At 34.5% G+C, this 22,875-nt stretch overlaps 4 protein-coding genes and 1 pseudogene across 6 annotated transcripts; 4 read left to right on the top strand and 1 right to left on the bottom strand.

Moving 5' to 3' along the window:
• Nucleotides 1-1,554: 1,554 nt before the first annotated feature.
• LOC131602991 (protein NRT1/ PTR FAMILY 8.3-like) lies at nucleotides 1,555-5,569 on the top strand. 2 transcript variants are annotated; one of them, XM_058875227.1, is made up of 6 exons: nucleotides 1,555-1,688; nucleotides 2,481-2,586; nucleotides 2,673-2,890; nucleotides 2,980-3,536; nucleotides 4,150-4,205; nucleotides 4,340-4,426. In XM_058875227.1, exons 1-5 carry the CDS (start codon nucleotides 1,635-1,637, stop codon nucleotides 4,178-4,180), a joined length of 966 nt encoding a protein of 321 aa, XP_058731210.1. In that variant the 5' UTR covers nucleotides 1,555-1,634; the 3' UTR covers nucleotides 4,181-4,205; nucleotides 4,340-4,426. The 2 variants fall into 2 exon arrangements, with proteins under 2 accessions (XP_058731210.1, XP_058731209.1); XM_058875226.1 differs by lacking the exon at nucleotides 4,150-4,205 and having other exon boundaries at nucleotides 4,340-5,569.
• A 43-nt stretch (nucleotides 5,570-5,612) lies between these two features.
• On the top strand, nucleotides 5,613-12,843 carry LOC131602989 (protein NRT1/ PTR FAMILY 8.3-like). Of its 2 annotated transcripts, none has more exons than XM_058875225.1 (8): nucleotides 5,613-5,730; nucleotides 5,832-5,894; nucleotides 5,981-6,090; nucleotides 6,198-9,424; nucleotides 10,083-10,188; nucleotides 10,279-10,496; nucleotides 10,585-11,141; nucleotides 11,541-12,843. In XM_058875225.1, exons 4-8 carry the CDS (start codon nucleotides 9,371-9,373, stop codon nucleotides 12,388-12,390), a joined length of 1,785 nt encoding a protein of 594 aa, XP_058731208.1. In that variant the 5' UTR covers nucleotides 5,613-5,730; nucleotides 5,832-5,894; nucleotides 5,981-6,090; nucleotides 6,198-9,370; the 3' UTR covers nucleotides 12,391-12,843. The 2 variants fall into 2 exon arrangements, with proteins under 2 accessions (XP_058731208.1, XP_058731207.1); XM_058875224.1 differs by having other exon boundaries at nucleotides 5,717-5,894; nucleotides 6,198-9,181; nucleotides 9,267-9,424.
• Nucleotides 12,844-13,854: 1,011 nt separating this feature from the next.
• On the top strand, nucleotides 13,855-16,918 carry LOC131602987 (protein NRT1/ PTR FAMILY 8.3-like). Its single transcript, XM_058875223.1, has 5 exons — nucleotides 13,855-14,031; nucleotides 14,651-14,756; nucleotides 14,848-15,065; nucleotides 15,155-15,711; nucleotides 15,952-16,918. Exons 1-5 carry the CDS (start codon nucleotides 13,978-13,980, stop codon nucleotides 16,772-16,774), a joined length of 1,758 nt encoding a protein of 585 aa, XP_058731206.1. The 5' UTR covers nucleotides 13,855-13,977; the 3' UTR covers nucleotides 16,775-16,918.
• Nucleotides 16,919-17,063: 145 nt separating this feature from the next.
• On the top strand, nucleotides 17,064-21,795 carry LOC131602988 (protein NRT1/ PTR FAMILY 8.3-like; annotated as a pseudogene).
• Nucleotides 21,796-21,833: 38 nt separating this feature from the next.
• On the bottom strand, nucleotides 21,834-22,250 carry LOC131605668 (protein JINGUBANG-like). The gene has a single exon (XM_058878000.1). It carries the CDS (start codon nucleotides 22,248-22,250, stop codon nucleotides 21,834-21,836), a length of 417 nt encoding a protein of 138 aa, XP_058733983.1.
• Nucleotides 22,251-22,875: the final 625 nt, after the last annotated feature.

Raw genomic sequence — 22,875 nt, 5'->3', positions numbered from 1 at the left:
TTGAGACTATCAATAAAATATTGCAAGACTTTAGTAGGGACGAAAAAAGGTTTTATTAAAAGAAAACACAATTAAATGGATAGATAGATAACTTAAAATATTATTTAAACTTAGTCTTAAATTTTGAGCTGTTATGATCAAAGTAGGTTTGTGCCCTCCGATTGCTTTAAAAAATGACTCAAACAACCATACAAATGAATCGACTTTTTCATCGGCTAAGAATGCAGCTCCAAAGGTTACATTCTGACGATGATGATTTACACCTGTAAATAGTGCAAAAATCATACAATACTTGTTTGTATTGTATGTTGTGTCAAATGAAATCACAACTCCAAATAAAGAGTAATTTTTTCGACAAATACCATCAGCCCAAAATACATATTTCAGCCTACCTTCATCATCAGCTGCATAGTCATAGAAAAATGAATGGCTCATCTCACGTTTTCTCCTAAAATTATCAATATATATATATATATATATATATATATATATATATATATATATATATATATATATATATATATATATATATTCATCCTAAGAACCTTTTCAATTTTTAAAAAATAAATTTTCAATAATATATAAATATTATATTTAAAATTTGAGCAGTGATTTCGATTAGTTTGATACAACCTTAGAAAAGTGGAAGGGGTATCATCCTAGCCACGTGCGCATCATATATTTAGTTTGGATAAATTAACAGGGAGACAAAGACTAGAGAAATTTGACACCTCCACCTAGAAAAAAATGAAAGGGATATCATCCACCGGACCACACCGTTGCCACCTCCGGTGACAATCACAACCACCGCCATTCCCTTTAAATTTGACACAACGACCTTCTTCTCTCTCTAAACAAAAAGGGTAAATAAAGTTTAAATAAAATTTAAGATTAGTTGCTCAAGTTTTTATTAGAGCTCAATTTTTATTATTTGTTTAGGCCTCTAAAAAGTCAGGTCGGCTTTGCATGAGAATAAATGTGGTAGGATAATGTTTTCCGTTTAATAGACTTATAATATATGTATGCTCAAATGCATAATCATGGGTGCATTTATGATATAATTTATCTATATAAAAAATGAAGTGGTGTCGCTGAGTTAAAGGACATTATTCTTAAATTCTCGTGGAAAGGATGCCTGACATAAGGCCGTATTAAATTTGTCAATTTTTATAAAACAGACGAATTAAACCTAAAGATGTGATTGAATTCAGAGGCTTTGAATTTTTTAAATGCAATCTTCATCAATATCTTCTTTATTCTAATGCTGCCACATATCTACCAACAACCACATATATTCAATATTAGATCGGTTATAATTTTACATCTGGGGAAGTAATAATTTTAATTTTGAATAATAATGTTCAAATGTTTGTTATTTTTATTTAAATATGATTTTTTTTATTTATGTATTTCACTTATAATTGTTCTTACGTATACTATTTTTAAAAATAATTTAAAATATAAATTATTCTAACACCCGCGCATTTAAAAAATGTAATAATAAAAATATTAAAAAATTTGGAGGCTTTATATTTAATTTTAATGTCAGCAATCCTGAAATCCAACGACAAGAAAACTTCAAAATGAATATTCTCTGTTCTCCACACATTGCTTCCTAAACTCTCTCTCTGAACATGGGTTCTATTATTGACGGCGACGTTCCAGAACTGCAACAGGCCCTTCTTCAGGTTCTCTTCTTCTTCTTCCTTCTAATTCGGCACACTTTTCTTTTCTTTTTCCATGAATACATAAACGTCTTTAACTAATTTGTTTCGTTACTTTAATTATTTCATCTCTTTTGCTTCTTCTCTTTTTTATAGAAGGGAAATTATTTCATCTCTTTCTGAGGCAGTTGTTTTTATTAAATTTATTAGTTTATTTTTATTATAATCTCACATCCACCACGTGTTAATGATACAACTTAACAGTCTTATAACAACAATCACTCAACCGTTTTTTGAAATTGTTAATTAATTACACATGCAATTATCTTTATTTTCTTAGTTTTAGCCTAAAGCTGTGTTAGTTTATGTCAATCATATCTCTCACTCATAATTGAAGCTGGGTCATAATATTACTGTCACTCAACTTCTATGTTTTGGCCCTACACTCACCCAAATTGATTTTGATTGAATTGATTTTAGTTCTATCTTAGTTTAACTTGAAATCATTTATGTTTGGATTCATTCATATGAAGCTGAGTCCAACAATAAATTTGACTGTATAAATCGCAAATAGAGGCAAAAACTACCGAAATTTCAAGAGGCAAAATCAATTTTAGTAACATTCAAATATACCAAAATCAATTTTAAGTCTTCAAAATCACTTTTGTCAAGTGATTTGCCAAAAGTGAATTAAAAAATGCTCTTACTCATTTTTCCACCAATCTGTTGGCTGAAGCAACTACATTTCAGAGAATCCATGTCCCCGAAAAAGTGGTATTTTGCTTTGTCATATCATTGTTTATTTTATTTCTTAAGGATGAAAGGAGCAAACAATACACATGTGATGGTTCAGTTGACTTTAGACGGAAGCCTGCTATTAAGCACAACACTGGCAATTGGAGAGCTTGTCCATTTATTCTAGGTATGCTTTTTTATACATCGCCTTAAGGTTTAATGTTTTAGAGGATCCATTTTCATTAGTATCATGTTTATGCATGTATATGACAGGCAATGAATGTTGCGAACGTTTGGCTTTCTTTGGCATTACAACAAACCTTGTTACCTATCTAACCACCAAACTGCATGAAGGAAACGTGTCTGCTGCGAGAAATGTCAGCGTCTGGCAAGGAACTTGCTATCTTACACCTCTTATTGGAGCTGTTCTGGCAGATGGTTACTGGGGACGATACTGGACAATTGCTATTTTCTCTATGATATATTTTGTTGTAATACACTTAAGATACATTTTTTCTCCTTGTCAATGATTGACTCTAGGCAATTTTTTAAGTGATACTGATATGACTGTATCTTGCAGGGGATGTCTATCTTGACTATTTCTGCATCTGTTCCATCATTGAAGCCAGCTGAGTGTTCAGGTTCGGTATGTCCTCCGGCTAGTCCTTTGCAATATTATCTATTCTACTTTGGTCTCTATGTAATTGCACTTGGGACTGGTGGTGTAAAAGCATGTGTGTCATCTTTTGGAGCAGATCAGTTTGATGAGACTGATCCCAAGGAAAGGGCCAGGAAGGCTTCCTTTTTCAACTGGTATTACTTTTCGATCATGATAGGCGCCATTGTGTCATGCACCTTCATTGTGTGGGTTCAAGATAATGCAGGATGGGGTCTTGGATTTGGCATTCCTGCTTTATTCATGGGGTTATCCGTTGGAAGTTTCTTTTTAGGTACTTCTCTATACAGGTTTCAAATACCTAGGGGTAGTCCGATTACAAGAGTGTCCCAAGTTGTGTTAGCATCTATCCGAAAGCGGAATTTGGTTGTGCCAGAAGATAGTAGTCTCCTGTATGAGATGCCTGATAAGAAATCTGGAGTCGAAGGAAGTCGCAAACTGATGCATCATGATGATCTGAGGTAATGTTTTTACGTTAGCTCTGTTTTCTTCCCTAGTGTTATTGGCTTTATTCACTGTTCCAATATAGGCAAAGGAGTATCTTGTATATGTTGAATTTCTATATAATATTCCTGTTGATATGCATTTTTGTCTGATGCTAAATGTTATGTGTTGTTTAGGTTTTATTTGGACAGTTATGCTGTCTGATATTGCTTTTGAGCTATTATCTGTATAATTAGAGAATAATACACACACAGAAAAACACCAGATTCACATATATTAACAATTAACAAATGTATGCTATCCTATATTTTGTGTCACGGCCAGGACACAAGTGAGACCTTGAAAGAGATGGGAGGAGAAATGTTTCAGTATACGATAAACAACTATTCATGATAATTGAACCATAATTTATGCATGACTCAACTTTGCTAATAATTGATTCCCATTATATATTGTTAGAAAGGATTGTACAAAATATGTTATATTGTTTCTTTGCATATAGCTGCGACCTGTCGTTTTATTTGCTGTATTTAATCTTTTTTTTTTTCAAAGAATGAAAACTTACTAGAGATTTTTGTCGAGGTATATCCTTCCAGTATGCTAATATCAAATTCTGTGTCATTTTTGTAGGATACATTGTATGTCAATATTTTTCCTGTAGAAGATCATCACTGCACTTAGAAATTGTATGCTAAAATTTGAAGTTTTGACATTTTTTAAATTTTATTTTACTTTCTAATAATAAAATATTGTTAATAATTAGTGAAGGATATACCTTATAAAACTCCTTATTTTGTTTTTACTTGGTGTTTAAATAAAGGTATTTTGATAGAGCAGCTGTAGTTTCTCATTCAGAGAGAATAAGTGGCGACTATTCTAATCCATGGAGGCTTTGCACTGTTTCACATGTTGAAGAATTGAAAATTTTGATTCGCATGCTTCCAATTTGGGCAACTGGCATAATTTTTTCTGCTGTCTACGCCCAGATGTCAACATTGTTTGTGGAGCAAGGAACTATGATGGATACAAATATTAGTTCCTTCAAATTATCCCCGGCTTCCCTCTCAACCTTTGATGTGGCAAGTGTTGTTTTTTGGGTCCCTGTCTATGACAGAATACTTGTTCCTTTTGTAAGGAAAATTACAGGCAAGAAAAGGGGCATTTCCGTGTTTCAAAGAATGGGAATTGGCCATTTTATTTCTGGGTTGTGTATGTTATCAGCTGCAATTGTGGAGATTAAGCGCCTCCAGCTTGCAAGAAAGCTTGACCTTGTTGATAATCCTGTTGCCATACCCCTTAGTGTATTATGGCAAATACCTCAATATTTCTTATTAGGTGCATCAGAGGTATTCACGTTCGTTGGGCAGCTTGAGTTCTTCTATGATGAATCACCAGATGCTATGCGGACTTTGTGTGGCGCACTGCCACTCCTGAATTTTTCATTTGGGAATTACTTGAGCTCTTTCATGCTTACTATAGTAACTTATTTCACTACACGAGATGGAAAGCTTGGATGGATTCCTGATAACTTGAATCAGGGACATCTTGATTACTTTTTTCTGCTTTTATCAGGACTTAGCTTATTAAATATGTTGGTGTACATAATTGCCGCCAAAATGTACAAGCAAAAGAAGACTTCTTAAGATTTTTCAAGCATTTATTGCTCATAGTAGGGGAAGCATGATCTGATATTTCCTTCATTCATTGTGGATATTGTTCTGTATGATAAATATGTATATGCTAATTGAGAATGGAGATTCGGAAAATGAATAGTATGGATTTTTGGATCTTACCGTGTTGTACATAACTATAGTAGAAGATCAACCGAACCGCTCGCATTGAAAGGCTCATTCGAAGACATGATGATCAAGCCCAGAGGAAGTTATTCAACCGCATATGGTTCAGTTAGTCCTAATTAAGTATTGTTACAAATAATTAAAATATGAAATAAAAATCGTTAATGATTAAGTTAATAGTGAATATTTGTATTTATTGATTATAATTTATACAATATAGTTAGTTGTGTATGACTCATTGTTTTTTGTCTTTACTGTATTGTTTTCACCATAGAATATATATGATTACTTGAGCCATGTTTATTATGGAATGTCAGCACCTTTTGAACTACACTGTTCCTTAAACCAATATAATGTGAAGTGAAAAGCAATCTCAACTCCTTTTCAAACTAACAAAAAGGGAAACTTCAGAATGGTGGGTATAAACTTTTTACCTACCATCCTTTATAAGCATTATGATTATAAAAGAAAATACAGATTAGTGTCTCTCGACTGACATAAATTTTGTGACAGTAGAGAATAAGAATGGAACATTTAGAGGAACCTACCCGATTACTTCTCGAAGATAGTCTATTGAAGGTTTCTACCTAGCCTATCATCTGCTCAAGTAGTATCTAAGATGTAGTATTATCATTTATGCTGTTATTTATTTTTATTTTTTGCAGTCTGAAGACAGTATTCACACACGAGATGGGTCAGCAAACATAAAGGGAGAGCTTGCTATCAAGATTCAAGAGGGAAACTGGGAAATGGAAATCATGCAACTTTGTTCTTGGTGATTATCTGTTCTATGTGTTGTTTTCATGAGAAGTAACCAATAATTATTTTTTTATTTTTTTTATTTTTCTGTTTGACATGTAACATATCTATAATCTGATACAGGTACTTTCTTTTGTGAACGTTTGGCATATTATGGGATTACTACAAATCTTGTAATTCTCTCACCACGAAACGAAGAGATGGCATCTCACTAAAAGTATCTAAAACAACCTTCAAGCATCTACCATGTTTTGACCTCAAATTTCATAGTCTGTTCTTGTCATGAAAATCTTCACTTAATGATGAGGCGCAGCTAATATTGTTGGAACTATCGAAAATATATAATCCACATATTTTAGGCCCTTCAGTCATGAATATTGTTCCTTTCGGCAAACACATTTTTCTTGTTTGTTGGATATTCTCAGGTATTTTCGGTCTCAAATCTAGAATCTTGTCATTGCCAGGTGGTATAAGATGGACGGAGGAGGGGTGATACCTGCAAACATTTAAACGCCCAAGTCATTGATTTGTGTACCTTAATTTGATATATGTGATCTGTAACACTCGAGGTCGAAGAAGGTAAGGAGCATGTAACACCCGAGGCCGAAAAAGGCGATGAGTGTTCACTGAATTCACATCGGAACGAGAGGGATCCCTTAATGGTGCGCAAGGTTGAGACTGCATGGCTGAAGGAAGACTTATAATGATTTATTGATACTACCTATACCAACAAGATGCGTCTTCGTTTCGGTAGCCTAACAAATAAGAACTCCATAATTAAGGAGGCTTGACTTGGAGTAGTATTAGGATGGTGAACTTTTGGGAAGTTTCCCATAAAGCGTGTGAGTGAGGACAAAGCATGCTAAAAAATATCTGTGTTGGTTTGTGAGGTCAGTCGGTAATCCTGAAAAAAAACTGGGGAAATACACAGTGCTTTATATAGGGGTTACATTATGGTTTGCTAAAGACCTATAACCTTGGCTTTAATCGTCATCGTCCAAATCGGTAGATGTTGGAATATAATTTGTTATGTTATCTGAAGGCCCAAATGCTTCTCTAGGACAAGTTCACGCCTATTCCCTAAGTTCTATAACATTTTGCTGGGAAACCGATATTAAGGTTGATGTTTTATTTCTCTTACATCATTAACTATCGTCATGCCAGCATAAATATTTTTACCTTATTTAGCTTTATGTCTATATTGCACTTCATGCCTACACTGAGCTCCTTTTGAAATGAGCTGAGATTCGAGTCTGAGATCGTGTAAGAACAATTTTTCCCCAAGCATACTCTAACGTAGCTGAGGTGTAGCATGTGATTTTTGTGTCGTCCTTTCCTACTTCTTTAGAGCTTGTGTTTTTTTTTCTTCTACCTGTCTCTGATCGCCCCTTTTCTCTCATCCTGAAGTGTGATATGAATCAAGTTTTATTTTTGCATTACGATTTTACATAGTAGACGTGCTTCTGAGTTATATCTTGGAATTTGGTCAAACTTTACATTGATCTATAAAATGGTTCCTAGAATTTTGTTGCTTGTCTTCTGTTTGCATGTTTATTTTGATCATCGTTTTAATAACCGAGTTTCATTAACATTAGGTCTTTGCACATCTCTTAGATTTCAGCGTTTTCATTCAAATGTATTTTTGCATGCATAAAACATGAATTTGACCTAAAGCCAATGCAAAATAATTCATGTCAATAAGTCTAAAACTTGAATCAAGAAACTCACTAAAGCATGGTTCAAGTCAGACGAATTCTCGATTCAATCATGAACATTTATTTTTCAAAAATTGAAAATCTGGAAGCATGATTTGAATAAATGAATTAGGTGACTCGAATCATGAAATAATTGAGTAAATAAAAATTTTCTATATGAAGTGTGATTCGATTCGAATCACAAGATCTCATGATTCGAATCAAGGAAGGCGTGATTCGAATCACATAACAAATTGATTCAAATCATAGTTGAACTTCTCATTTTGGGATTCATTTCAAATGACGTGACTAGAATCATAAATTTTTTTTCCCTCGAATCACATGACTTGAATCATCACACCAACCAAAGGAGAAAAATATGAAGAAAAACCTTTTCTTGTGTTGAATTTGTGAGTATCCTAAATAGTGTGTGTGAGATTCTTTCTGAAAATCATTTTCAACTCTAGCAAAAAAAAACCATTGTATGTGTTTTTATTTCAAATCTAATAAAGAGTGTTTTTATTTCAAATCTAATAAAGAGTGTGAAGATCTAGTATGAGGAGGTTCATTAGTGTTCTAATGTCTAGTAAAGTTTTGCTTTCAAATTGAATATTTAGTGTGTATGTGGTTATTTTAGAGATTGATATCAAGTTAAGAAAAAGAAGGGTATCTTCTCCAAAGGAAAATTTTGATAAGACCAAGTGAAGATCGATGCAGACGATATTTTGAAGTTTTAGTTCCTTTGGCAGTTCAAGGACTCTAACATGGAAAATTTTGGTAGGAGTGAGTAAAGATTGTTGTAGACAAAATCTTGGAGCGTTTTGGTTATGAGAGGGTGAATCGATACTAGGTAAAGTGAATATTTCATACCTAGGTACACAATTTTTCATTCCCAAAAACAACTATGTTGTACCCTAATTCTTGATTCAAATGACTAACCTAATTTTAAATTAATTAATTAATCATAATTTAAATAAAATTTTGAATTTTCAAGATCCGGTGTGGCTTTCGTTGCTTTTTATCAGCGAATTCTTCATCTCTGAAATTGATCTTCCACAAGGATCTCAGTTTGATGAGTTTTTAAGCAACTTAAATTAAAGCTTAGGCGCGGATAGAGGAGTTAAAGAAGTTCAATCCGGAGGTTGTGAAAAGGAGGAAGAATCAGGTTTCATGAAAGGGAGATGGATTTGAAGGGAAGAGGAATGACAATGGATCTGAAGGGACATGGAAGAAAGATGAATGATAATAGATAAAATAGATATATTTAAAAAATGCTATCTTTACACTCATTTTTCTTACACCTTACCCCATAAACTTTAACAAAGCAACCCACTCATGCACACAATTCAAAGTAAAGATAAATTATTAAAAAATTAAAACTGGTGCATTGTGGTATACAATTACGGTGTTGAGGTAAGAAAAACAGTGTAAACTTATCATTTCTCATTTAAAAATTTATATAGATTTTGTATTTATTGGACAAATTTCATTGTGTCAGCAATCATATAATCCTTTGTGCATATCCCAAGAAGAATTGAAAATGAAGATTCTTTATTCTCAACACATTGTTTCATAAACTCTCTCTCACACACAGCAATCAGCATGGGTTCTACTATTAACGATGACGTTCCAGAACTGGAACAAGGCCTTCTTCAGGTTCCCTTCATCTTCTTCTTCTTCTTCCTAATTCACACTTTTCTTTTTTACATAAATAGATAAACGTGTTTAAGTAATTTGTTTGCTTAGTTTAATTATTTCATCTTTTTCTCATGAGGCTGTTGTTTGCTTAGTTTTACATAAATATTAATCCGTTTCATGACAGTATAATCTCACATCAACCGTTTTCAGTTTCACTCTGTATTTTGAACCTGTTACATGCAAATATGTTTATGGATTAATTCATGTGAAACTAAGTTGAACAAAAAATCTGAGTGTAAAAATCACTAATAGAGGCAAAAATTACAGATATTTCTAGAGGCAAAATCAATTTTAAGTCTTCAAAATCTGTTTTCTCATATACTATTTTGTATCAATATTAAAGGAGAGGAATAAGTCTGACTGTTATTGCATCTGAATCCTAATAAAGGGATTTGGATTCTCTATTGTTGCAATTCCAGGCTTAAGCTGTCACTGATATCGGCCTTTGGATAAGGACGGATCGTTTTTTTAGTTGTATTCTTATTCTAATACGACTCGGTCGATTTCATCCAATGGCCGAGATCCGTTGGCTGTAGCACTTACATGTCAGGGAATCCGAGTCCTCAAAAAAGTGGTATTTTGCTTTGATATATCATTGTTTATTTTATTTCTTAAGGATGAAAGGAGCAAACAATACACAGGAGATGGTTCGGTTGACTTTAGAGGGAAGCCTTCTATTAAGCGCAATACTGGCAATTGGAGAGCTTGCCCATTTATTCTAGGTATTCTTTTTTTTTTTTTGCGTTGCCCTCAAGTTTGTGTTTTAGATTATCCATTTTCATTAGTATCATATTTATGTCTGTAAATGACAGGCAATGAATGTTGTGAACGTTTGGCTTTCCTTGGCATTGCCACAAACCTTGTTACCTATCTTACAACCAAACTACATGAAGGAAATGTCTCTGCTGCAAGAAATATCGGCATCTGGCAAGGAACCTGCTATCTCACACCTCTCATTGGAGCTGTTCTGGCAGATGGTTACTGGGGACGATACTGGACAATTGTTGTTTTCTCTATGATTTATTTTGTTGTAATACTCTTAAGATACATTTCTTCTACCAGTCATAATTGTCTCTAGGCATTTTATTATGCGATACTGATGTGGCTGTATCTTGCAGGGGATGTCTATCTTGACAATTTCTGCATCTGTTCCATCATTGAAGCCAGCTGACTGTTTGGGTTTGGTATGTCCTCCGGCTAGTCCTGTGCAATATTATCTGTTATACTTTGGTCTTTATGTAATTGCACTTGGGACTGGTGGTGTAAAAGCATGTGTGTCATCTTTTGGGGCAGATCAGTTTGATGAAACTGATTCTGAGGAAAGTGTCAAGAAGGCTTCCTTTTTCAACTGGTATTACTTTTCGATCGACCTAGGCGCCATTGTGTCATGCACCTTTATTGTGTGGGTTCAAGAAAATGCAGGCTGGGGTCTTGGATTTGGCATTCCTGCTTTATTTATGGGATTAGCTATTGGAAGCTTCTTTTTAGGCACACCCCTCTATAGATTTCAAAAACCAGGGGGAAGCCCTATTACAAGAATGTGCCAGGTTGTGTTAGCATCTCTCCGAAATCGGAACTTGGTTGTGCCGGATGATAGTAGTCTCCTGTATGAGATGCCTAACAAGAAATCAGGAGTGGAAAGAAGTCGCAAACTGATGCATCATGATGATCTGAGGTGATGTTGTTACTTAAGCTCTGTTTTCTGCCCTAGTGTTATTGGATTTATTCATTGTTCTGATATGAGCAAAGGAGTATCTTGTATATGTTGAATTTCTATATAATATTCTTGCTGATGTGAATTTTGTTTGATGCTAAATATGGACACATTAAATGTCTTCTTGTATATGATATAATATTCTTAATGTCATCTTTGTAATTTTTGTAGGGTACATTGCATGTCAATATTTTTTCTGTAGAATATCCTCACTGCTCTTAGAAACTGTATGCTAAAACTTGATGTTTTGACATTTTCTAATTTTATTTTGCTTCCTACTAATAATATATTATTAATAATGACCGAAGGATATACCTTATAAATCTCCTTATTTTGTTTTTACTTGGTGTTTAAATAAAGGTATTTTGATAGAGCAGCTATCGTGTCTGATTCAGAGAATAGAAGTGGTGAATGTTCTAATCCATGGAGGCTTTGCACTGTTTCACAGGTGGAAGAATTGAAAATCTTGATTCGCATGCTTCCAATTTGGTCTACTGGCATAATATATTCTGCTGTCTACGCCCAGCTGTCAACGTTGTTTGTGGAGCAAGGAACTATAATGGACACATATATTGGTTCCTTCAAACTATCCCCGGCTTCCCTTTCAACCTTTGACGTGGCAAGTGTTATTTTGTGGGTCCCTGTCTATGACAGGATACTTGTTCCTATTGCAAGGAAACTTACGGGACAGAAAAGGGGCATTTCTGTGTTTCAAAGAATAGGAATTGGCCATTTTATTTCAGGGCTGTGTATGTTAGCAGCTACTGCTGTGGAGATTAAACGTCTGCAACTTGCTAGAAAGCTTGACCTTGTGGATAAACCTGTTGCCATACCCCTTAGTGTATTATGGCAAATACCTCAATATGTCTTATTTGGTGCATCAGAGGTATTCACGTTCATTGGACAGCTTGAGTTCTTCTATGATGAATCACCAGATACTATGCGGACTTTATGTTGCGCACTGCCACTCCTGAGTTATTCATTGGGGAATTACTTGAGCTCTTTCATGCTTACTATAGTAACTTACTTCACTACTCAAGGTGGAAGGCTTGGATGGATTCCCGATAACTTGAATAAAGGACATCTTGATTACTTTTTTCTGCTTTTATCAGGACTTAGCTTATTAAATATGTTGATGTACATAATTGCCGCCAAAATGTACAAGCAGAAGAAGATTTCTTTAGATTTTTCAAGCACTTATTGCTCATAGGAGTGGAAGCATGATCTGATATTTTCGTCATTCATTGTGAATATCATTCTGTATGATAATTGATAAATATGTATATGCCAATTGGGAATGGAGTTTGGGAAAATGGATAGTTTGGGTTTTTGGAACTTACCATGTTGTGCATAACTATAGTTGAAGATCAGCCGAACCACTGGCATTGAAAGGCTCTGTCGAATAAATTCAGCTTATAAGCTCATTCAAAGAGATGATGATCAAGCAGACAGGAAGTTATTCTGTTGAGATTTTATCTCCATATCTTTCTCTATAATGACCGGATCAAGGGATTGTACCGCTGTATGCTTTTATTCTTTCTCCTTATTTAGAGCTCTGTCATATGGGAATTCACTCCTAATTTGTAGTATAAATACAAGTTGTATGTACTCATCTAAATCAATTGAGAGAGTATCAATAATAATTCTTTCTTCTTTCAAGTTATTCAACTACATAGGGGGAATCACAACTCAGAAAAAGGAAACTTTAATAATAATTCACTGGTATATTTGTTATTACAACATCCTTCGTGCTGAGCTAATGGCGCAAATATTTTAAACATTAAGGAATTTCTTTCTAGAGAACGACGAGTTCAACTATTTCATACTTTTAAGGGAAAAATTCATGTGATGACCAGGGCCGGCCTTGAGCCAGGGCAATCAGGCCCACGACCCAGGGCCTCGAAAAATCGGGGGCCTCAAAATCAGGTGAAGAGAAAAAAATTGTAATAAATGTTAAGTAATGAATAAAATGTTTTGCTAAAAATTTAACAACATGTCGTAGCTCAACGCGAAAAGCAATTATCAAGAAACCTGTAAGTATTGAATTCGAGACAAATGACGAGTATTCTTTATAAATCTTACTTTTCTACAATTATTTTATGAACCGCTGAAAAATGTTTGTTGACCACATGAAATTATTAATTTAACTACAAAAGAATCATATATGCAACTTATGGACCTTTTCAATTTTTTAAAAATATGAACCGCTGAAAAATGTTTGTTGACCACATGAAATTATTAATTTAACTACAAAAGAATCATATATGCAACTTATGGACCTTTTCAATTTTTTAAAAATAAGATTTGAATAATATATATAAATTATATTTCATTTATATTTAAAAAATTTATCATATAAATTCATTTATTATTAAAATATGATAAATTTTTATTGATGTTTAGTTCTATAATTTTTTATTTTATTTTAAATAATAATAATATTATTATTAAATTTTATTTATAATAATAAATTAAAATATAAAAAATTTAGTATATACTCGGGGGCCTCTAAAATGTCGAGACCGACCCTAGTGATCACTATCTAGCAAAATATTTGATTGATATTAGTCTTTTAAAGAACCTCCAGTTAGAACACCACTCTCCTACTAACCGATGGACTCTATTCTATATATATATATATATATATATAAGACATGGAATAATGTATTTAAAAAAGTAATGACAGATATATTTAAAATTTTTTATAGACATTTTATCCCAAAAATAATTGAAATAAAGATTCTTTATCTCAACACATTGCTTCCTAAACGTCTCTCTCTCTCTTTCAACAATCAGCATGGGTTCTACTATTAGCGACTACGTTCCAGAACTGGAACAAGGCCTTCTTCAGGTTCTCTTATTCTTCCTAACTCACACTTTTCTTTTTTTAATATATAGATAAACGTGTTTAAGTAACTTGTTTGCTTAGTTTATTTATTTAATCTCTTTCTGAGGCAGTTGCTTTTTATTAAATTTAGTTTTAGTAGTTTATTTTATTATATGATTAAGAAATATTAATCCGTTTCATGACAGTATATATACTCTCTCAGTGTTGATACAACTTAACAGTCTTATAACAACAATCACTCAACCGTTTTTTGAAATTGTTAATTAATTACACATGCAATTATCTTTATTTCCTTAATTTTAGCCTAAAGCTGTGTTAGTTTATGTCAATCATATCTCTCACTCATAAATTATGTTATAAGTTCTATGATTGGGCTATAATATAGTCAATCAACTTCTGTTATTTTGAAATTGTTAATTGAAGCTTTGCCATAATATTACTGTCACTCAACTTCTATGCTTAGATTAATTTATGGGAAACTCAGTTGAACAAAAAAATTGAGTGTAAAAACCACAAATAGAGGCAAAATCAATTTTAGTAACATCAAACCTACCAAATACGACTCATCCGATTTCATCCAATGGCAGAGATCGTATTTTTATTGTTTATTTTATTTTTAAAGGATGAAAGGAGCAAACAATACACAGGAGATGGTTCCATTGACTTTAGAGGGAACCCTTCTATTAAGCACAGCACTGGCAATTGGAGAGCTTGTCCATTTATTCTAGGTATGCCTTTTTTTTTAGTGTTGCTCTTAAGTTTGATGTTTTTAGATTATCCATTTTTTGTTAGTATCATATTTATGTATGTGAATGACAGCCAATGAATGTTGTGAACGTTTGGCTTTCTTTGGCATTGCAACAAACCTTGTTACCTATCTTACCACCAAACTACACGAAGGAAATGCCTCTGCTGCTAGAAATGTCGGCATCTGGCAAGGAACTTGTTATCTTACACCTCTCATTGGAGCTGTTCTGGCTGATAGTTACTGGGGACGATACTGGACAATTGCTGTTTTCTCTATGATTTATTTCCTTGTAATACTCTTAAGATACATTTCTTCTCCTTGTCGATGATTGCCTCTAGGCATTTTATTATGTGATACTGATATGGCTGTATCTTGCAGGGGATGTCTATCTTGACTATTTCTGCATCTGTTCCATCATTGAAGCCAGCTGAGTGTTTGGGTTCAGTATGTCCTCCGGCTAGTCCTGTGCAATATTATCTGTTATACTTTGGTCTCTATGTAATTGCACTTGGGACTGGTGGTGTAAAAGCGTGTGTGTCATCTTTTGGGGCAGATCAGTTTGATGAAACTGATTCTGAGGAAAGTGTCAAGAAGGCTTCCTTTTTCAACTGGTATTTCTTTTCGATCGACCTAGGCGCCATTGTGTCAAGCACCTTCATTGTGTGGGTTCAAGATAATGCTGGATGGGGTCTTGGATTTGGCATTCCTGCACTATTTATGGGATTGGCTATAGGAAGCTTCTTTTTAGGCACACCTCTCTACAGATTTCAAAAACCAGGGGGAGGCCCTATTACAAGAATGTGCCAGGTCGTGTTAGCATCTGTCCGAAATCGGAATTTGGTTGTGCCGGAGGATATTAGTCTCCTATATGAGATGCCTGACAAGAAATCAGGAGTTGAAGGAAGTCGCAAACTGATGCATCACGATGATCTGAGGTGATGTTCTTACTTGAACTCTGTTTTTACCCTAGTGTTATTGTCTTTATTCATTGTTCTGATATAGGTAAAGGAGTATCTTGTATATGTTGAAGTTTTATATAATATTCTTGCTGATGTGAATTTTGTTTGAATTTCTAATTTTATTTTGCTTCCTACTAATAATATATTGTTAATAATGACCGAAGGATATAACTTATAAATCTTCTTATTTTGTTTTTACTTGGTTTTTAAATAAAGGTATTTTGATAGAGCAGCTATTGTGTCTAATTTGGAGAACGGAAGCGGTGACTGTTCTAATCCATGGAGGCTTTGCACTGTTTCACAGGTGGAAGAATTGAAAATCTTGATTCGCATGCTTCCAATTTGGTCTACTGGCATAATATTTTCTGCTGTCTACGCCGAGCTGTCAACATTGTTTGTGGAGCAAGGAACTATGATGGACACATATATTGGCTCCATCAAAATATCCCCGGCTTCCCTCTCAACCTTTAATGTGGCAAGTGTTATTCTGTGGGTCCCTGTCTATGACAGAATACTTGTCCCTATTGCAAGGAAACTTACAGGCAAGAAAAGGGGCATTTCCGTGTTTCAAAGAATAGGAATTGGCTATTTTATTTCTGGGCTGTGTATGTTAGCAGCTACTGCTGTGGAGATTAAACGTTTGCAACTTGCAAGAAAGCTTGACCTTGTCGATAAACCCGTTGCCATACCCCTTAGTATATTATGGCAAATACCTCAATATGTCTTATGTGGCGCATCAGACGTATTCACATACATTGGGCTGCTTGAGTTCTTCTATGACGAATCACCACATGCTATGCGGACTTTATGTAGTGCACTGCTGCTCCTGAGTAATTCATTTGGGAATTACTTGAGCTCTTTCATGCTTACTATAGTAACTTATTTCACTACACGAGGTGGAAAGCTTGGATGGATTCCCGATAACTTGAACAAGGGACATGTTGATTACTTTTTTCTGCTTTTATCTGGACTTAGCTTTTTAAATATGTTGGTGTACGTAATTGCCGCCAAAATGTACAAGCAGAAGAAGATTTCTTAAGATTTTTCAAGCACTTATTGCTCATAGGAGTGGAAGAATGATGTGATATTTCCGTCATTCATTATGGATATTGTTCTGTATGATAAATATGTCTATGCGAATTGGTAATGGAGTTTGGAAAATGGATAGTATGCGTTTTTGGAACTTACCATGTTATACACTCCTATAGTTGAAGATCAGCAGAATCACCGTCATTAAAACGCTCTTTTGAATAAATTCAGCTTATAAGATCCTTCAAAGACATGATGATCAAGAAGACAGGAAGTTATTCAACAACTTATGGTTCAGTTTAGGAGGAAATAAAAAATGGGGGAATCACAACTCAGAAAAAGGAAGCTTGAAAATTCTGTTATTTTGAACTCGAAAGATTCATAAAATTATGCAGACTCGAGTGAATTTGTCCTAATTAAGTCTTGTTACAAATAATTAAAATATAAAACAAAAGCATACATAAAAGATTAAGGTAATAGTGAATATTTGTATTTAACGATTCTAATTTATAAAATATAGCTAGTTGTGTATGACTCATTGTTTTTGGTCTTTACAGTATTGTTTTTACCCTAGAATATGTATATGATTACTTGAGCCATGTAATGTGAAGTGAAAACCAATCTCAACTCCTTTTCAAACTAACAAAAAGGAAAACTTCAGAATGGTTTGCATCAACTTTTTATCTACCATTCTTCATAAGCATTATGATTTGAAAAGAGATTTCAGACGAGTGGCTCTTGTCGACTGACATAAAATTGGCCACATAAATTTTGTGACAGTAGAGAATAAGAATGGAACATTTAGAGGAACCTACCCGATTACTTCTCGAAGATAGTCTATTGCAGGTTTCTACTTAGCCTATCATCTGCACAAGTAGTAAGTAAGATGTAGTATTATCATTTATGCTGTTATTTATTTTTACTTTTTGCAGTCTGAAGAAGACAGTATTCACACAAGAGATGGGTCAGTAAACATAAAGGGAGAGCTTGACATCAAGAGGGAAATCGGGACATGGAAATCATGCCCCTTTGTTCTTGGTGATTATTTATTCTATGTGTTGTTCTCATGAGAAATAACAAGGTTTTCTTTATTTTTGTTATTTTTCTGTTTGAAATATAAGGTATCTATAGTCTAGTACAAATACTTTCTTTTGTGAACGTTTGGCATATTATGGGATTGCTACAAATCTTGTCACTTATCTCACCACGAAACTACACTACATCAAGGACTTGATTTCGATATATATTAAACTTTGGATCGAAGATGATCTACTCGTGGAATTTCGTGGGACTCCGGAATCAATTTCCACCGACGGTGCCATTGTTTCGTTCTAGAACCGGAATATATGTATATTGATGGTGAGGACCTTAATCAGTGGTGTTGATCTTCAACGAGGCGGCGTTACCTGAAACTGAACCGGAATATTTTATAAAATAATTTATATCTTTTTAGTATATACAGTACGTGGAAGCGATAAGTAAATAACATATAATAAGATGAAATCACTCAAAAGTATTTAAGTGAAATGGTAGTTGTATCTTTCTACTCAATTTGCACTAAAAATAATATAATAAGACGGAATGGAAGAGCTTTTATATTTGTTAGAACAAATTTCATTGTGTCAGCGATCATACTATAATCCTTTATACATATCCCAAAATAAGTGAAAATGAAGTTTCTTTATTCTCAACAAATTGCTTCCTAAACTCTCTCTCTCAACAATCAGCATGGGTTCTACTATTAGCGACTACGTTCCAGAACTGGAACAAGGCCTTCTTCAGGTTCTCTTATTCTTCCTAATTCACACTTTTCTTTTTTCCATCTCTTTCTGATGAGGGAGTTGTTTTTATTAAATTTGATACTTTATCCTTAAAGATACAACTTATCAGTCTTATAAGAACAATTATGAATTTTGATATTGTTAATGAATTACACATGCAAATATCTTTATTTAGTTATTTTGAACTGTGTTAGTTTATGTCAATCATATCACTCACTCATAATTGAAGTCTGGCCAAAATATTACTGTTACTCAACTTCTATGCTTAGATGAAATGATTTATGTTTAGGTTAATTCATGGGAAACTGAGTTGAACAAAAAATTTGAGTGTAAAAATCACTAATAGAGGCAAAAACTACTGACATTTCTAGAGGCAAAATCAATTTTAGTAACATCCAAACGTACCAAAATCAATTTTAAGTCTTCGAATAACTGAATTCATCCAATGGCCGAGATCGTATTTTTATTCTAACCGATTTGGTGAAGTTCAAATACGACTCAGCAGATTTCATCAAATGGCCGAGATCCGTTGGTTGTAGCAACATGTCAGGGAATTCGAGTACTAAAAAAAATGGTATTTTGCGTTGAGATATCATTGTTTATTTTATTTTTAAAGGATGAAATGAGCAAACAATACACAGGAGATGGTTCAGTTGACTTTAGAGGGAAGCCTTCTATTAAGCCCAATACTGGCAATTGGAGAGCTTGTCCTTTTATTCTAGGTATGCCTTTTTTTTTACATCACCTTAAGGTTTGATGTTTTAGATAATCCGTTTTCATTACTATTATATTTATGTATGTAAATGATAGGCAATGAATGTTGTGAACGCTTGGCTTTCCATGGCATTGCAACAAACCTTGTTACCTATCTTACCACCAAACTACACGAAGGAAACGCCTCTGCTGCGAGAAATGTCGGCATCTGGCAAGGAACCTGTTATCTTACACCTCTCATTGGAGCTGTTCTGGCAGATGGTTACTGGGGAAGATACTGGACAATTGCTGTTTTCTCTATGATTTATTTCGTTGTAATGCACTTAAAATAGATATCTTCTCCTTGTCAATGATTGTCTCTAGGCATTTTATTATGTGATAATGATATGGATGTATCTTGCAGGGGATGTCTATCTTGACTATTTCTGCATCTGTTCCATCTTTGAAGCCAGCTGAGTGTTTGGGTTCGGTATGTCCTCCAGCTAGTCCTTTGCAATATTATCTGTTCTACTTTGGTCTCTATGTAATTTCACTTGAGACTGGTGGTGTAAAGGCATGTGTGTCATCTTTTGGGGCAGATCAGTTTGATGATACTGATTCCAAGGAAAGGGCCAGGAAGGCTTCCTTTTTCAACTGGTATTACTTTTCAATCGACTTAGGTGCAGTTGGATCATCCACCTTCATTGTGTGGATTCAAGATAATGCAGGATGGGGTCTTGGATTTGGCATTCCTGCTTTATTTATGGGGTTATCAGTTGGAAGTTTCTTTTCAGGTACCTCTCTATACAGGTTTCAAAAACCAAAGGGTAGTCCTCTTACAAGTATGTGCCAGGTTGTGTTAGCATCTGTCCGAAAGCGGAATTTGGCTGTGCCGGAGGATAGTAGTCTCCTGTATGAGATGCCTGACAAGAAACCAGGAGTTGAAGGAAGTCCCAAACTGATGCATCATGATGATCTAAGGTAATGTTTTTACTTGACCTTTGTTTTCTGACATAATTTATGTATGAATTGTATTGATTTTGAGATCTACAAAGTGTTTTTCGCTTCACTTTGTCTGTACGCATATATTTTAATGCCAATGATTGAACACCAACTGTGTATCACATATTTTTATATGACTTTATTTTAAGTCATGATTAGAGAAAAGTGTGAGTAAACTAATATTTTTCTCTAATGACTCATATTTGCAAATAATTGATTCCCATTCTATATTGTTAGAAATGATTATACAAGGTTTTTTATATTGTTTCTTGCACGTAGCTGCCTTGTGTTTGATAAAACTCCTTTTTTTTTTGGTGTTTAAATAAAGGTATTTTGATAAAGCAGCTATCGTGTCTGATTCAGAGAATAGAAGTGGTGAATGTTCTAATCCATGGAGGCTTTGCACTGTGACACATGTGGAAGAATTGACAATCTTGATTCGCATGCTTCCAATTTGGGCTACTGGCATAATATTTTCTGCTGTCTATGCCCAGATGTCAACATTGTTTGTGGAGCAAGGAACTATGATGGATACAAATATTAGTTCTTTCAAATTATCCCCAGCTTCCCTCTCAACCTTTGATGTGGCAAGTGTTATTTTGTGGGTCCCTCTCTATGACAGGATACTTGTTCCCATTGCAAGGAAAATTACAGGCAAGAAAACGTGCCTTTCCGTGTTTCAAAGAATAGGAATTGGCCATTTTATTTCAGGGCTGTGTATGTTAGCAGCTACTGCTGTGGAGATTAAACGTCTGCAACTTGCAAGAAAGCTTGACCTTGTCGATAAACCTGTTGCCGTACCCCTTAGTGTATTATGGCAAATACCTCAATATGTCTTATTTGGCGCATCAGAGGTATTCACATTCATTGGGCAGATTGAGTTCTTCTATGACGAATCACCAGATGTTATGCGGAGTTTATGTAGCGCACTGCCACTTCTGAGTTATTCATTGGGGAATTACTTGAGCTCTTTCATGCTTACTATAGTAACTTACTTCACTACTCAAGGTGGAAGGCTTGGATGGATTCCAGATAACTTGAATAATGGACATCTTGATTACTTTTTCTGCTTTTATCTGGACTTAGCTTATTAAATATGTTGCTGTACATAATTGCCGCCAAAATGTACAAGCAGAAGAAGATTTCTTAAGATTTTTCAAACACTTATTGCTGATAGGAGTGGAAGCATGATCTGATATTTCCCTCATTCATTGTGGATATTGCTCTGTATGATAAATATATACTAATTGGGAATGGAGTTTGGGAAAATGAGTTGTACGGGTTTTTGGATCTTACCATGTTGTACATAACTATAGTTGAAGATCAACTGAACCGCTGGCATTGAAAGGCTCATCCGAATAAATTCAGCTTATAAGTTCATTCAAAGACATGATGATCAAGCACACAGGAAGTTAATTAACTGCATATGGTTCAGTTAGTCCTAATTAAGTATTGTTACAAATAATTAAAATATGAAATAAAAAACGTAAATGATTAAGGCAATAGTGAATATTTGTATTTATTGATTCTAATTTATACAATATAGCTAGTTGTGTATGACTCAAACATTAAACACCATGATGTTCCCTACTGTCACAGCACAAAGTACCGCGAATCCATGACCCTGCAGAAACCCTCCATGGTTGAACCTAATCTTTCCTTCTTCCAGAAATTTATCATTCCATCTGTAATTCCTGAATACAGAAAACAACGGTTGAATGATGAACTCAATGCAAGTGTGTTCACTGGTGAAGGTTGAAACTTTAGTGTCATTGTTAATGTGTGTGTGTTTTCTGTGTATGCCCTTCTCCATATTTTCACTGAGCCATCAGAACTCAGAAGAACATGTGAAAACACAATCATCGTCTTGGTTCCCCAATACAGCACTTTTACATGATCTTCATGTGCTAGAAATGAGGCAATACATTTTCCATCAGAGATTCTCCAAGCTTTCACTGATCTGTCATGAGAGCCAGTGTATAATAACCCTTCAGAATGGTAATAAGCCATGCAAGAAATGGTTTCTTTGTGTTTGTAATTGTTCGTGTTGTTGTTTTTCCTTCGGTAGAAGTTTAGAAGAGAGTTGTTTTTTAGTTTTGTTTGAAATTCTCCGAATCACTGAAGTTCCATATTCTGATTTAGTGATCTTTGTGTGAGGTGAAAACCATGTTGTTATAAGCTAAATTGGCGCGAACCTCCCCGGAGTTCGATTTGAGGTAGGCTTTGTCCATGCAATCCGATTGCTTCCAAACACGTATTCGACTACTGTTGGATCCCATAAAGATGAAACCTTTGGAAGCTGCGATAGAGTAAATGTTTCCTTCGTGGTGGTGGAGAGAGGCGATGCAATGGTAAAGCAATGAAGGGGAAGGAGATGGAAAATGAGAAAGTGTCCGTGGTGATTGTGGAAAAATAGAAGGTTTTGGCGGACTAAAGTGAATGTCTTGCTCATTTATTTCTCTGTGAATTTGGATTTGGAAACAAAAGTGAATGTTGGGGGATTTTGGTTCTTCTGGTGGGAAATTACTCTTTTCACGGTTATATGGATATATTACACCATTAAAAAATCAAAATTGCCCTTCATGTGTTCGGAGATGATCTCTTTGACGCACAAAAATCCCATGAATCTATGCTA

This window comes from Vicia villosa, linkage group LG5, assembly GCF_029867415.1.
Source record: "Vicia villosa cultivar HV-30 ecotype Madison, WI linkage group LG5, Vvil1.0, whole genome shotgun sequence".
NCBI lineage: Eukaryota > Viridiplantae > Streptophyta > Magnoliopsida > Fabales > Fabaceae > Vicia > Vicia villosa.
This window is presented reverse-complemented; position numbering and strand designations above follow the sequence as displayed.

Coding starts and splice junctions, on each gene's coding strand:
- LOC131602991 (XM_058875226.1), top strand. CDS start 1,635: ATGGGTTCTATTATTGACGGCGACGTTCCAGAACTGCAACAGGCCCTT. Junction 2,891..2,979: donor TCTCTATGATATATTTTGTT/GTAATACACTTA, acceptor TGTATCTTGCAG/GGGATGTCTATCTTGACTAT. Junction 3,537..4,339: donor ATGCATCATGATGATCTGAG/GTAATGTTTTTA, acceptor GTTTAAATAAAG/GTATTTTGATAGAGCAGCTG.
- LOC131602989 (XM_058875225.1), top strand. CDS start 9,371: ATGGGTTCTACTATTAACGATGACGTTCCAGAACTGGAACAAGGCCTT. Junction 10,189..10,278: donor AGCTTGCCCATTTATTCTAG/GTATTCTTTTTT, acceptor TGTAAATGACAG/GCAATGAATGTTGTGAACGT. Junction 11,142..11,540: donor ATGCATCATGATGATCTGAG/GTGATGTTGTTA, acceptor GTTTAAATAAAG/GTATTTTGATAGAGCAGCTA.
- LOC131602987 (XM_058875223.1), top strand. CDS start 13,978: ATGGGTTCTACTATTAGCGACTACGTTCCAGAACTGGAACAAGGCCTT. Junction 14,757..14,847: donor AGCTTGTCCATTTATTCTAG/GTATGCCTTTTT, acceptor TGTGAATGACAG/CCAATGAATGTTGTGAACGT. Junction 15,066..15,154: donor TCTCTATGATTTATTTCCTT/GTAATACTCTTA, acceptor TGTATCTTGCAG/GGGATGTCTATCTTGACTAT.
- LOC131605668 (XM_058878000.1), bottom strand. CDS start 22,250: ATGGCTTATTACCATTCTGAAGGGTTATTATACACTGGCTCTCATGAC.